This window comes from Gopherus evgoodei, chromosome 13 (genome assembly GCF_007399415.2).
Source record: "Gopherus evgoodei ecotype Sinaloan lineage chromosome 13, rGopEvg1_v1.p, whole genome shotgun sequence".
Classification (NCBI taxonomy): domain Eukaryota; kingdom Metazoa; phylum Chordata; order Testudines; family Testudinidae; genus Gopherus; species Gopherus evgoodei.
The window spans coordinates 22,862,410-22,877,911 of NC_044334.1; the positions used below are offsets into that span (position 1 = coordinate 22,862,410).

Here is a 15,502-nt window from a genome sequence, read left to right on the forward strand (position 1 = left end):
TAACAAGTGCAGATGCACGCCGTCACCCAAGATGAGATCCTCAGAGGAAACAGGTAGGCCTTTCATTCGGTCTGCTACCACGACAAAGAGTTGGGGTGTTTTATGAAACGGTTTTGTCCACTCAATATAAAATGCGAGAGCTCTACGGACGTCCAGGGAGTGCAATTGTTGCTCCTGTCGCGTTGAGTGTGGCTTCGGGAAGAAGACCAGGGGAAAGATGTCCTGGTTAACATGAAAGGCCGAAACCACCTTAGAGAGGAAAGCCGGGTGGCAGATCCACTGTAAGAGCCCTAAGCTCGGAGACTCGTCTGGCCGATGTAATGGCTATGAGGAAAGCTGTCTTCCAAGACAGGTATAGCAGCAAGCAGGTTGCTAACGGCTTGAATGGGGGAGACATGAGTCTGGTTAAAACCAGGTTGAGGTCCCAGGTCGGGGCTGGGCGGCGTACTTGAGGGTATAAGCGCTCCAAGCCCTTGAGGAACCTTGAAACCATAGGGTGTGAGAACACGAACGACCACCTTCGCCTGGGTGGAAGGTAGAGATGGCTGCCAAGTGTACCCTCAGTGATGATACTGCTAGGCCCTGCTGTTTGAGAGACCAGAGGTAGTCCAAAATAGAGGGGATCGAGACCTCAGTGGGAGTAAGATTAAGCGTTTCGCACCAGCAGGAGAAACGCTTCCACTTAGCCAGGTACATTGACCGGGTGGAAGGCTTCCTGCTACCCAGGAGAACTTGTCGTACTGATTCAGAGCAACGTAACTCTGACTGGTTTAGCCACGCAGCAGCCACGCTGTGAGGTGAAGAGCCTACAGGTCTGGGTGGCGAAGCCTGCCGTGGTCCTGAGTTATGAGGTCTGGGTGGAGTGGCAGGGTAATTGGGTTGGCTATTGACAGGTCGAGCAACTGGTGTACCAGTGCTGCCTGGGCCACGCTGGAGCGATCATGATGATGCATGCTCTGTCCCTGCGGAGTTTCAGCAGGACCTTGTGAACCAGCGGGAATGGTGGGAAGGCGCAAAGGAGCTGGCTCTTCCATGGCAACAGGAAAGCGTCCGAGATCAATCCCGGGGAGAGACCTTGGAAGGAGCAGAACATCTGGCATTTCCTGTTCTCGCGGGAAACGAACAGGTCTATGTGGGAAAATCCCCACTTCTGTAAAACAGAATGCATAACGTCCGGGCGGATCGACCACTCATGAGACAGGAAAGACCTGCTGAGTTGATCCGCCAGGGTATTCCGAACACCTGGGAGAAAGGACGCTACCAGATCTATCGAGTGGGCTATGCAAAAGTCCCAGAGTTGGATGGTCTCCTGACAAAAGAGGGGAGGACCGTGTCCCTCCCTGTTTGTTTATGTAGTACATGGCCGTTGTGTTGTCTGTAAACACTGAGACACAACGGCCTCACAACTGTTGCTGGAATGTATGGCACGTCAGTTCTCGGACATTTATGTGTATTGCCAGCTCCTGAGAAGACCAAAGGCCTCGAGTACGAAGGTGACCTAGGTGAGCATCCCAGCCAAGAGATGACACATCTGTCGTCAGGGACATTGAGGATTGGGGTGGATGGAACGGCATCCCTGCACACAGCAGGGAGGGAGTTAGGCACCATTCTAGGGAGCCTAGGGTGCTCGAGGGAATGGTGACTATCGTGTCTATCGGGTCCCTGTCCGGGCGGTATACCGAGTTGAGCCAAACTTGGAGAGTACGGAGGCAGAGCCTGGCGTGTTTGGTTACAAATGTGCAGGCAGGCATGTGACCCAGGAGACCGAGACAAGTGCGAGCCGAGGTCGTCGGGAAATTCTGTAGACCTCGGATGATTGTTGCCATCGCCTGAAACCGCAGCTGTGGTAAGCAGGCTCTGGCTAGATTGGAGTCCAGGATAGCTCCTATGAAGTCTAACCTCTGCGTGGGAACCAGAGTGGATTTTTCTATATTGATCATCAGGCCTAGACATGTGAATAGGTCCTCGACGATGCCCACATGCTGAGTGACTTGTGTCTCGGAGGCCCCTCGGATGAGCCAATCGTCCAGATACGGAAAAACGTGTATCTGATGTCAGCAGAGGTAGGTGGCGACTATGGCCATACACTTTGTAAATACCCTTGGGGCTGTAGAAAGGTCAAACAGCAGGACCGTAAACTGGAAGTGCTGATGGTTGGCTACAAAGCGGAGATATCTCCTGTGCGGAGGAAAGATGGTGATGTGAAAGTACACGTCCTTCATATCAAGGGCGGCATACCAGTCTCCAGGATCCAAGGACGGGATAATGGTCCCCAGGGATACCATGCGGAACTTCAACTTTATCATAAACTGGTTGAGTCTTCGCAGGTCTAGGATAGGTCTGAGACCCCCCTTCGACTTGGGGATTAGGATATAATGGGAGTAAAACCCCTTGCCCCTTTCGTCCATCAGTACCTCCTCTATAGCTCCTATGGCGAGGAGCATCTGCACCTCTTGTAAGAGGAATTACTCGTGAGAGGGGTCCCTGAAGAGGGACAGGGTTGGAGGGTAGGAGGGCAGGGTTGAAATAAATTGGAGGTGGTACCCATACTCCACCGTGCGTAGGACCCAGCTATCTGAAGTTAACTGGGACCAGGCCGGGAGGAAGTAGGAGAGACGGTTGGAGAAGGTAGGAGAGGGATCCTGGCCTGTAACTGGTACGCCACCCTCGGGCACGCCTTCAAAAGTTCGTCTTTGGTCCCGGTGGTGGTTTCGAGGGACCTTGATTTTGGCCCCCCTTTGGGTCCTGACGGTCGTCTGCGACCACCTCGGCCGCGCCACCTGCCAAAGTCCTGTCTTTATCTAGGCACAGAGTATGGGGGGTGAGGCTGGGGACGGGAAGGCCTGCGTTGGGTCACCGGCGTATGCATGTCGAGAGCGCACATTATGACCCTGTTGTCCTTCAGGCTTTGCAGCCTGGGGTCAGTCTTTTTCCGAGAAGAGGCCTTTACCATCAAATGGTAAGTCCTGAATGGTATACTGCAGCTCTGGTGGGAGGTTTGAAACCTGAAGCCATGAGATGCGCCTCATGGCAACACCCGAGGCCAGAGTCCTGGCTGCTGAGTCTGCTGCATCCAACAAGGCCTGGAGGGAAGTTCTGGCCACCTTTTTCCCTTCCTCCAAGAAGGCAGCGAACTCTTGGCGGGAGTCTTGAGGGAGAAGCTCCGTAAACTTACCCACCACCACCCAGGTGTTATAATTATAGTGGCTAAGCAAGGCTTGTTGATTTGCCACCCGGAGCTGTAGCGCCCCTGCCGAGTACACCTTGCGGCTGAGTAGGTCCATTCGCCTAGCCTCCTTCGATTTCGGGGCTGGCGCCTGCTGGCCATGGCATTCCCTCATTAACGGACTGGATGACTAGTGAGCAGGGAAGAGGATGGACATACAAGTACTCGTGCCCTTTAGAGGGCACCATATATTTACGCTCGACTCCCTGGCCACAGGAAGGATAGAGGCTAGGGACTGCCATATAGTATCGGCATTCGTCTGGATGGTCCGAATAAACGGTAGAGCCACTCTAGTGGGGGCATCCGCCAATAGAATGTCCACTACTGGGTCCTCTACCTCCGGGACCTCCTCCATCTGGAAGTTCATTTGAGTGTTACCCTCCTTAGGAGGTCCTAACGGGCTCTCAGGTCGATTGGACGAGGGCCCGAGGAGGATGTTCCTGCCACCACCTCATCTGGAGAAGAGGAAGAGGAGATGCTGGCGACGAGCAGGTCCTGGGTGGCCTGTTGCTCTTGGGCCATCTCCTGCTCCAGAGGAACCTGGGAGTCCGGTGGGTGAACTGGGGCTTCCTCCGCAGCAGTTGGAGGGGGACGGCTAACCGTCACCTCTGGCACTCGGTGCTCTGATGAGACAGAGTGGGACGGAACTACTGGTACACCTAGGGCCTGGTGGTATGCCCAAGGTGTCCAGAAAGACCACTGATGGGGTCCTTGGTCCTGGGCCTAGGTCTCTTGGAAGACTCTGGTGGGCACATCAGAATCGCGGTCCTGAGCATAAGAGCTGTCCACATGGGATGACACTGATGCGTGTCTGGATGGCCATGGAGGTTCTAAAAAGCCCTGGGCAGAGTCTCTGTTTCTAGTGGACCTTGCCCTACTTGGCACCAGGGACCGGTACCAGGAACAAGATCGGGACCTGCGACCGGAGCGGTGCCGGGAGGTCGACCAAGATCTTGAGGCTTGATGTCGGGAGCGGCTACGGGAGTCGCGGTGCCGGGAGCTGGAACGGTGCCGCGAGTAGCGGGCCGGCAAACGGGATACCGACCGGTGCCGCGAGTGCGACTGGTACCGAGGAGGAGAACGATACTGGGACTGCGAGCGGCGTCGGGAGTGGGAACACCTATGGGACCTGGAGCATCTGCAGGACTGTGATCGTGAACTGTGCCGCTCTGCTGTGCCGACAGAGGATGGTCTTATCAAGGCAGGCTTGCCAATAGACTGTATTACCCGCACCGGCGGTGCCGGGGGTTGAGGCAGCATCGACTCTGTCATGGCAATCAGATCCCTCGTCGTTGAGAATGTCTCCGGCGCGGAGGGAATAGTAAGCTTCACCGTGGCGCGTGCCGGGGAACTGTCAGGCACCGGACTTGACGGCCATCGTGGGAGCAGAATCGATGGTGCCGACGTTGTCGGTGCCGCGGCAGGTGTCGGTGCCAGGCGATCCGACTTAGACGAGCTCTCTGGCTGCAGTGTAGGTGGCACAGAAACAGCAGGAGTCTTAGGCTTTCTCGACCTCGGAGAGAGGGATTGATGCCGAGTCGACTTCGGTGCCAACGACGGCCGGTGCCGAGAGGCCTTGGCAGTACCGGCGCAGTCTGGTGCCGAGGAGGTGCTTCTGCCCGCCGATTGACCAGCGCTTGGTGCCGAAGGCGGAGGGGTAAGAGCCGCCTCCATGAGGAGCTGCTTTAGCCCAAAGTCTCGCTCCTTTTTTGTTCTCGGCTTAAAAGCCTTGCAAATATGGCACTTATCTGTCAGGTGAGATTCCCCGAGGCACTTAAGGGAGGAGTCGTGTGGATCTCCTGTCGGCATCGGCTTATGAGAGGCCAAACACGGTTTGAAACCCGGTGAACCGGGCATGGGCCCCGGCACTGGTGTGGAGAAGGGGCTAATCCCCAAACCCCTCTTAACTATACACTAACTATAAACAATAAAAATTAACTATAACTATATAACTGTGAACTATATACACAACAAAATAACTAGAAAACTACGAGTAGCTATGGGGGTGGAGGTCAGTGAAACCACACTCCACTGTTCCAACGACCGACACAGGTGGTAAGAAGGAACTGAGGGGCCGTTGGGTCGGCAGGGGTATATATCTGGCGCCATGGTGGCGCCGCTCCAGGGGGTGCCCAGCTGACCCACTGAGTGTTGCTAGGATAAAAATCTTCCAACAAACATGCACGCGGTGTGCGCACACTTAACTGGAATGGATATGAGCAAGCACTCGAAGAATCTTTACATTGTGGGTCTACCTCCAGTTACTGTTCCCCATTTCCCCTCTTCCCCCCTGCCCCTCGTAGTGACTTACGGCTATGGCTGTACTTGTTGCCCTCGGTATTTAGTTTCTCCCCCTGTGTAGACAGTGTGACACTGATGAGAGAGCTTCTCCCGTCAACATTGCTACCGCTTCTCAGGGAGGCGGATTAACTGTGCTGATGGGGGCAGCTCTCCCGTCAGGGTAGGAGCATCTTAAGTGCTGCAATTGCACCAATGGTTCCCTTCCCTTAGGTTTCCCGGTAGCTGAAGGTGTGAATACTCCAGATAGATGGGTAACGACTGCTTCTCTGCCCTAGTCACCTGGAAGCGTGCACATGGCTCAGTTGCTTGAGATTGTGAGATGTACTGAGTATGCAGGCAGGGTGAGGTGGCTCTCTAGGTTCACAGAATAATCAGGGCTCAAAGCCCAGAGACAGTACCGTAGAAATGATCCATTTTATTCTGAAGAGAACTATTTACAAAAGAAGCTGTGGAGCATTGTTTTTACTAAAAATATGCCTTTATAGATTTATATAATACGTATCTTATAAAAACCATACACTTATTTACATTACTTCTACGTACAAAAATTACAGCACTGTGGTATGTACATATCTATAGATACATTCTGTTTGTCCCTGCTGTGTGCTTTTTCACTTTGTCTATGGGGACTGTCACTTCACTATCTTACCCAGGGACGTCCCTTGTATCTCTAAGCTTTTGGTTAAAACAATCTTGCTTTGCAGTGGTTGAAGTGGGAATGGTAAAGAGGATTTGCTCTATGTCCAGAATCCACCATCAGTCTTAAATAGGGTAAGGCCTACACGCATCACCTGAAGTCCTTGTGCATGCACTGTTGCCTATAAGCCCAGTTTATTGCTGCTTTGCACAAATTGTGCCATAGACTTCACTCCTCAGTTTCTTTTCTTAAATTGATCTCATTTTCTTGTTCAATGGTACCTTGCTGATCTAAGTGTGTGTTAAGATAGTAAAGTGCTAGTGACTTGACTTGCATCTACATTTATTTTCTGGACCATGCTCGAGTCTCATATATAACAGTAGGCCCCAGCTGTAGACTTTGCTAAAGGGAACTTACCCAGCTAGCAAAAAACATTTGCTTGTTTTCCCACAGCGGCAGTGAGATTGCTTTATAATTGTCGTTTAGTTGCGTAAAATGTGCAGCCTCCCTCCTTTAGCTGTGCAACTGTCTTACATCCCTGCCATACTGCTTGGAACTACCCCTTAAGTACTGATGGGTGAAAATATTTTGTACTGATGTTGACTGCTGCAGATCCAACTCCTGTGCAGTGGTATAATCCCTGTAGGCTGATGCTTGCCTGGAATACGGAATCTACTCTGCTGAGTTACTGTGCTTCCTCCAGTTAAGTGTTCTCCCTCCCAGTGACCTTTTCCAATAGGTTTGTAAGTGTCAGCTGCCCTGGGTGGCAGGGGCGGGGGTGCTGGCATGTTGAACTCCTCATAGGCAGCGAAAAGAGCCTGGAATTAATCCACTATCAGCTGTGCTGTCTTTGACGGTGAGTGCTCAATGACAGTTTAAGGCAGTGGTGGGCAACCTGTGGCCTGTAGGCCGCATGCGGCCTGTCAGGATAATCTGCTGGCCAGGCGTGAGACAGTTTGTTTACATAGACTGTCCGCAGGCACAGCCGCCCACAGCACCCAGTGGCCGCGGTTCGCCATTCCTGGCCAATGGGAGCTGTGGGAAATGTTGCAGGCTGCAGGGACGGGCCGCAAGTTTCCCACCACTGGTTTAAGGGACGACGAAACATTTAGGACACTTAAAGCACAGCATTAACTACGTGACATTTTGCTGAGAGATTGTACTGATAGACGCTGTTTTATGTATCTGGTGTTAAGGTAGTTTTGTTGCAGTTGAGCAACAGCAGCTCAGCACAAGGACAGTTTCCTCTGACCTGGTTCATAACTCTGTCCTCCCCGTTCTCTGGGCTGAATAGCCCCCATGCTCAGATGGAGTTGCACTTTAAATCCAAGAGAACTATATCCCAACCATCAGCTCGAAATATGCATGCTTTCCTTTCCCAACCTCTATCAACCTTCCCACTGAAAAAATATTGCAAGGAGATTAAGGACTAGCTCCTTCCTTAAATGAAGAGATTTGTTGTGAATTTCAATCACTGGCCTATGCAACTGTGACTCATGTCCACTCTCCCCTTCCAGTGAACATGCAACAAAAGGCACCTTTCTTATCACTGCATCTTCATTCCATAACTTAAGCCCATTTCCTTAGGATGGCATATATACACTACATCATGGCTATAGATTTCCCCTCCTCACCCACACATGTGCTGGGTGTGCAGCTTGGAGAGGACTGTAGGAGACTGGCAGTTGGGAAATGAAAAGGTGACAGCAGCATAAAACCCTTCTAAAACAGGCTGTTGCTTAAACATGCCAGTGTCAGCTTTCTGTAAAGGGGAAATGCTTATTTTGTTGGTGGTAAAGTAGTTTTAAAGGAAGAGCTCTAAGTGGTAGTAATATGGCCTGCAGGAGATACCAACTCTACTAATAATCTCATACGTACTGCAGGACTTCTAGCACCAAAGTGTGTGCATATATGTAGAGCAGCAGCATGTTCACATTCCTCACTCCAGGTTGATCAAAGCCGCCTAACCACAAAGGGAGGGTCTACGACCACACTGAGCATGAAGGGATCCAACCTTCTACCGTCAAGGCCTGAGTAGCAGAAAACATATACACAGGGGAGCTATGGGTTGGCCCTGAAGATCAGCCCTATAACTAAAGCTACTGCAGCAATGCTGAGCAGTGGAAGAGCTACACCTAGGACCTGATCTTCAGACACACAACAACCCATTCCTATTCAAATCCATCAGTTTTAGGTGCTCAGGACTTTGAGATGGCAGGTCATTGGGGCCCAGTCCTTAGTCCCATTGAAGCGACTCAGATTTTTGGCTGTTGATTTCACTAGGAAGATGCACAAGGCCTTTGGCCCTAAGGCTGAGCTACACTGAACTTCCACAGCGAGGCGAAGGGAAGAATCGGTATCTGAAGAGCACTGAACATTCAGGCTCCTCGATGATCAAATCCTCAATACTCTGGGGTCTGGAACTGACCAACAGGGACCCAGATTCACCTCACAGCATTAGCAGATTTATAACTGCACTGAGCTGGAAGGGATCTGGAGTCCTGATGCAGTGTGAGTAGCTATGGAGAGCACCAGAGGGAATAAAGACTTCCGGTCGTAAGCAGAGGACAATAAGGACTTCCCCCACAGAGTAAGCTACAGCCATGTAAACATGTTATGTTCCCAGGACCAGTGCAACTACAGCCTGTGTAATCTGCAGGACAGCCCCGCTGCCAGGACTGGAGGTTGGATGAAGGCCACAACTTTTCCCCTACTCTTACGTGACACTAGTAGTCAGTCCCCTGTATTGCCTTGTCCTGGGGTTGCTTATTTCCTTCTCCAGCATGAGAGAATGAGTTTAAGACAATTGGATTATTCTTCACAGCAGAAACTGAGTGGCCTATGTCAAAGCGCCTAAAACATACCCTGAAGTTTATCACTTTGCTTAAGGAATAAGAAAAGTTGCTCTCAGTTGGTATCACATTGTCAAACTGCAAATCTCCAGTTCATGTAAACTTTTTGTTCAGAGCAGGTGGATTGTAAATAGTGCAGTCTCAAGGGTTAATTCCTTCACCCATTGTGTTTTTCCTTTTGGATCAGATTCAGGTCCATTAGGAAGCTGGGCAGTTGCCCCCAGCTTTAAGCAGGAATAATTGGAAAGATTTCTCCTTTCACATTAATTTTTCTTGAAAAAGGAAAAGAGACGGTTCCTTTCTGCCCCAGTGGGCTCATCCCCCTGCTGCTCCGGCCTGAACACGGGGGAGGGTCTTGCACACCGCTTTTCTCTGTAGCCATTGGAGAAGGAATAAGCAGGCTGGCTCCATTCCTTCAGATGTTTGTCCATCAGCTGCTGGTCAATGACCCTGTGCATGTCGTCCTGTAACAGAAGGGGAAAAGGATGTTCAGTCAGAAGCACAGCCAGCGTCTCAGCAGTTTACTCATGGACATGGCTAAAACGGGATTATAGAATGGCCAGGATGAAAGGAGGAAGGGTGGAGGGTACAAGGATCTCATTTAGCCACACAGCATGGGCCTTCACCAGATCGCTCCTCAAACACCAGGCCCTTAAAGAGATAAGAAGTTTACCTTTTGCCCCACAATTGTTAAAATGGAAATCAGGTCATTCAAGGTTTAATGTAATTTAAGGCATGGCTGTTTTTCAAGGTTTTGCTGATGGCTGTGAAATGGAGCACTGCTTCTGGTACCCTTCTCCCAGGTCCCTGGCTTGTCTTTTCAGAGCTGGATGGCTGCCACCTCCCCTCTCTCTGTCCAGGAAGCTGCACAGATAAGGCATGTGGCTGAAGCAGAGGCCAGGAAGGGGCAGGACTGTAGTACTGACCCTAGAGTAGCTCTGTACTGAAGAGTAGGCAGACCGAAGTTGAGGGTGGCCACATACATGAGAACCTCTTCAAGAGCGAACTAAGGGAGGTAAGGCTTCTTTTCATAATCAAAGAGAAACTACTATCATGGGTTGTGCTATGGATGAGTTACGCGGCACTAGTACAATTTACTGAGGAGTATTACAGTATCTTTCTTTCTGATCAGTTTTCAAATAACATGGCACAGACCTGATCAGCAGGAGGTCATAATTCACCACTGGATCATCCAACACTTTTAAAGTACAAGAAACCTTCCTTCCCATAAGTAACTTTCACAGCATTGTAACCAACAGGATTGCCATATGCAAAATGATTCAAGTCAACAGCCAAGTCTGACATCATCCAGCAAGACATGACATGACAACAGGGAAATCTAAGTTTAATAACCCCAAACCCCAGTTCTGCTGCAATTGGCCCTAATGTTGTATATAAGCAGGAGACCATCTTGTACATGTTTCACAAGAAAACGGTCAAAATTACCGTCTTACTTGAAATTTCAAGTATGTCAAATTAACCCAAGTGGCCAAGGCTCCTTGCCTCTCAAGGGCGTTGCTCACCCTTGCAATGTCCATGGGGGACAATAGAACTTGAGGCTCTGACTAGTTAAACACAGCAATACAAATATACAGCACTTCCGATGTTCAAAGCTGTGCAAACACTAGTTCCTCAGATAGCCACCTCACTGGAGGCAGGTGGAATCAGAATCCCCAGTTCACGGATGGGGAAATGGAGGCTGTGGGGTGATGTGACCTGCCAGTCTCAGAGCAAGTATTCTGTTCATGCCTGTCTCCTACTGCACATGAGCTGACTCAGCCCCCACATCCTTCAGAATTCAAACCAAAACACAAACAGTTACCCATGGGAGTGATGGTCTGAAAAGCCAGGGTTGAGCTTTCACATCTGTCCTCTGTTCAGCCTACTGTGTCCAGGCATTGCCAAGGTCGGAGGCTCTGTCCTCTGATAGCTGGTCTCACTCCAGCCTGCTGTCTGATCGTCTCTGCCAGCAGCAGGCAGCATTAGGCAGCCTCACGCTAAAAAATCTATTTTTGTGACACACCTGAATTCAGGCTCTGCTGGGCTAATCCCAGAATGAGGTAATAGCCACCTGGCTGTGGTGGCTGATGACCTCACAGCTGTCAAAGCCTACTGTTTAGAGGAAGCCCACTGAGTGATGGGGTCTGATTATGCAGAATGACTTTCTAGCCAGATGGCTACATAGTTTAACAAAGATTCAGCATTAACCAGACTCAGAGTTGCATGAGTCCAGAAGATGACAATTTCCAGCCCACGCACATTCTATGCAGCATAATATTCTAATGGGGGTTGGTTGCTATGGACGACCATCAAATGCCAGTGGACACAGATGGCACATGCTCCATCACAGCAGGTGCAAGTGCCAGCTCTGATTTGGGATGTTCAGGCAGTTCAGGGCTCCAGATATGTGTAATGTGGTCAGTGATTCAGTGAAGGCAGTGGGCTCCTCAGACTCATGTAAACAGCCTGCAGACACTTATGATGCCATTCACTTTTACAGTGTCTTATAATAAGCCCATTATTTACAGGCTAATAGGAAGTGATGTCCTACTTTACAAGGTAATATGGTTGGTTGTCTGCTAGGTAACCAGGAATGAGTAAGTTGAATAATGTAGCCTGAAGCGATTAGCTTGTTTTTAGGAGGGAAAATCCCTGCCTTTCTAACTAGTCTAGTACATGTAATATAACAATGGTCATTTTAGATTCCTTTGGACCCCAAACTATTCCCCCACCTAACTCTGTTTTCAGGCCAGTTTTAGAAATGTAAATTAACGTAGGATGTGCCATACTGGAACATGCTGCGGTTCCAGTTAGTCCACTAGGTTGCCTCTGCCCTATGTATCTGATGGGTTTAGAGGCAGATGAACAACTTCCAGAAAACATACAAAGCACCACACCTGGGCATCTGTAATGCTAGCTCTGGGTGTGTGGGAGAAGGGGAAGAATCGCCCCTTGTGGCCTATTCACACAATATCTGGAGGTGAGTGGAGTGATATCCTTTGATGTACTTACCCAAAGCCCAGCCCTGTTCTCTGCGCTCTTTAGGAAGCAGGTACAGTGAGCAAGAAGTAGCAGGAAGAGTGACAGGGCTGTTGGGGGGCCTGAACCAAGGTTAGATTGAAGAGTTCATATTTTTTTTAATTAGGGCTGAAAAAAAGGAGGCCGTGATGGAAGAACGTGAAGGGGGAAGGGGGCAAGATGAACTTAAGTATTAATTAAAACAGACTCCAGCAGCTTAACATACTTTGGGTTTATATACCCAGCTTTTCAAAGGGTGTCTTCCCCTGTGCAAATGAGGAAGGCACTTAGCCATCTCATGGGCAGATTTGTGCCCTCCTTTAACTGTGGGGTACCATTTCATATAGATAATGCAGAGCAAAGGATAAAAATAGGGCAGCTGGATAAAGAGCCCTTTAAAAGACTGTCCCAGGAGACATTACATCTTGAGGTCGCTGACTAGACAGTGAGGTAGGTCAGAGGTTAGAAGTTCAGTGACTTGCCTTGGCCATGTCTGCGCTAGCATTAGAACTCAGGAATCTGTGGCTCCTAGTAGTTTGCAGCAAGGGATACACAGGGATGGAAGGAGTGGAGAAACTGGGTGAAGGGAGTGGTGATTGTTGAGTTTCATTCAGTAAGCCAGAGTATACAGGGATAATTTGACAGTGCTTGTGTATTCTGATTGGCTAAGGGGGAGCCTCCATTTTTAGAGTAAACTGTTACAAAGAACGTGTATCGTTTTGGGTGTGATGTCTATGGAATAGAACACTGCGCCAGGACAATATCCCACTGCTAGAGACAAGCCCCAGGGAAAGCACAAGCATTTATCAAAGCTAACCAGCAAACCTGGTTAGACACCCTATTATCCAAACAATCTATTCCATTGACTAGCTCTCATATACACATGATTAATGGCGTTTGCCTAGTGCAGTCGTGACAGTTGTTCACAACGGCGTTGTTGGGCAGCTGCATTTGGATGCCTTAGCGCTCATGAGGCTGATTCTTTGCTGCCTTTCACCTGGTGGAGTCACTTACACCTGTGCAAAGTGGCTGTAACATGCTACTATAGCAGAGTTCTGCTCTCCCTCCTGCCAGCTGTAACATTTCAGAGCCAGCTTGCAGGGGAGTAAAAGCCTTCACATGGTGCAAGGCACCAGAGAATCGGGCCCCAGGTTTCTTTCAGCCCAGGTGTTGTGGGCTTCTCCGACTCTACTGGGGTTTCATGCGGCTTTCCAACAGCCAGGCATGTCTTATTTAATAGTGAACGTTAAAGGGAAGCTGTTGCAGCTCTATTTGAATAAGCAACACATAAACCCCTTCCATCATCTAAATTTTTCCCCATTTGCTTTTGGGGGCACCATTGCTGCTCCTTATTCAGATACTGGTAGGCACAGGTAAAATCAGTGAAAAATATCTCGTGAGCCATAGAGTAAGAAATGGCGCACATTCTCACCAATCGCATATTTTCCCATGATATGTGTTCAGTGGCAGATCCTGGGTTCCCCCGTGCAGCGACGTATGAATAAAAGACCAACTGGAACGTTTAAGTCCACTAAGATCTGCTGTTTCCACACCCAAACTGAGATGAGATGAGAATGGTTTACCTGGATTGCATGCATGTATCTGTTAAATGTACATACTGTAAATAAGCTATCCCCAGCACTAGGAAGCTATGATATATGGCTATTTTTGTCAAGGGCCATTGGTTAAAATAGATACTAAGAGAGCAAAAATGTAGTAGTTTGGACACCTCACCAGCATCAAGATACAATTATGAATTAAACACAGCAAGAGTAGTGAGTAAGTTAATCTAATTTTCTAAAAATACTTGGGGTCTTGGACCTCCCCTCCCTTCCCCCCCCCCAAAAAAAAACTTAAACTTCATTTATATTAGATGGTTATCAGACATGAATGACTCGTTTTTTTTTAAAAACAACTATCTCTAAACTTTTCTGGTTCAATAAATCACAAGGCTTGGCAAAAACTTACTGCAATATAGAAATATATATATTTCTAAATGTGGAGTTCCATTTCTGATAAACTTCTGTAGTGGGCCACATTCTGCTCCCATTAAAGTCAATGGGAGCAGGACTGGTCCTGCTATATTTCTGCTGTTTGACATTATATACTATGAAATATAATACAGCAAATGCCTGTTAATAAAACTACAATTTAGCGAAGTACTACATATGGTAACTAAGAGTGGTTGACAACATCAGTCCAAGTTCCAGTAGAAACTAGGGATGTCCATATAAGTCTTATCTGCAGCCTTCGGTATCTGTTGTACTGTCAGCAGTCAAAAGATAAGACTACAAATTAAAAAAAACAACTCAATTTTTATTTCAGTCTCATTCACATACCTAAAAGAGTCATTGAATGCATTTTTAGCTATTAGCAGCAAGAATTTCTAGTATGGGCCTACCAGGCCAGATTCCCACTGTCTTTCACTTTTTGAAGTCACATGCATGCAGAGTGGGTACAAAATGCTACCCAATCAGAAATCTCCACTCACAGTGGTGGTGGAGCTTAATATTCGCTTTGCACAAATTTAAATGACTGCACAATGGGAGAATGGGCTCATGGTCCTTACTAGAGGCAGGGACACCTTGAATAGTCATTTTTCCATGTAGCTTTTGAAAGACTCCTATCCACTAGTGTGCGGACTTTAAGTTCACTTGACATAGGGCATGTTTTCAGCTTTAATGTGGCTGTGTAGTCACAGCATAGCGCTGGGAGCGAACTCTGCCAGCGCTATAAAAAACAACCTCCACAAAGGGCGCAGCTCCCACTGTCTACATTGGCACCTTACAGCGCTGAAACTTGCAAAGCTCGGGGGTGTTTTTCACTCTCCTGAGCGAGAAAGTTGCAGTGCTGTAAAGTGCCAGTGTACATAAGCCCTTAATCTTTGTGAGTTTGGGTCTGTACCTAGGGGGCTTCTCAGCTCTCAGTGAAAAGCAACAATTTTTTTTTCTCCCAGGTCAGTAGCTGTTATCTTCTAGAGCCTGTTTGGTGGCCTGTGTGAAATAAGTCTCAGTCCAGGCTTTACTGGGTAGATACCCCAGCTCTAAACCAACCACCACCTTGGCCATTTTAGAGATGACAAGGACTGAATGCATCATGGAGACTGAACTCCCTTCAACCCTAGAGAGGATCCCTCTAGGGCAGGACTGGAATGCACTGGCCGGGCAGCGTCCAGGAGTTTGCTCTATCCAAGCCTGTACTACCTGCTCTGTGAATAGCCAGACGTTTTCAGTTGCAAGAGCTATCAATCCAGCATCCTCGGCTACTAAAAACAGAGGTAAGTTATCTACTGTGTCATCCCATCTAGGCAAGATTCCCTGGTAACATCCATGGGAATAGGAATGTGTTTGTTTTTTAATGTATCTCCTAAATTTTGTGTATGCAATTGGAGGAGTGTGATGTGTTTTCTCAGCCTAGAGGGCGAGAGAAGCAGTTTCCTTCATTCTCGGGCTTGGACTACACTTTAAA

The 15,502-nt window shown here is 48.8% G+C and overlaps 1 protein-coding gene across 2 annotated transcripts in view; it reads right to left on the minus strand.

Moving 5' to 3' along the window:
• Positions 1 to 7,147: 7,147 nt before the first annotated feature.
• The window catches only part of BICDL1 (BICD family like cargo adaptor 1), an 86,108-nt gene continuing 77,753 nt past the window's right edge, over positions 7,148 to 15,502 (minus strand). For both annotated transcript variants that reach the window (XM_030583266.1, XM_030583265.1), the window contains one exon: positions 7,148 to 9,480. In XM_030583266.1, coding sequence (XP_030439126.1) covers positions 9,280 to 9,480 — 201 coding nt within the window. In that variant the 3' untranslated portion in view covers positions 7,148 to 9,279. The remainder of the gene's footprint in view (positions 9,481 to 15,502) is intronic.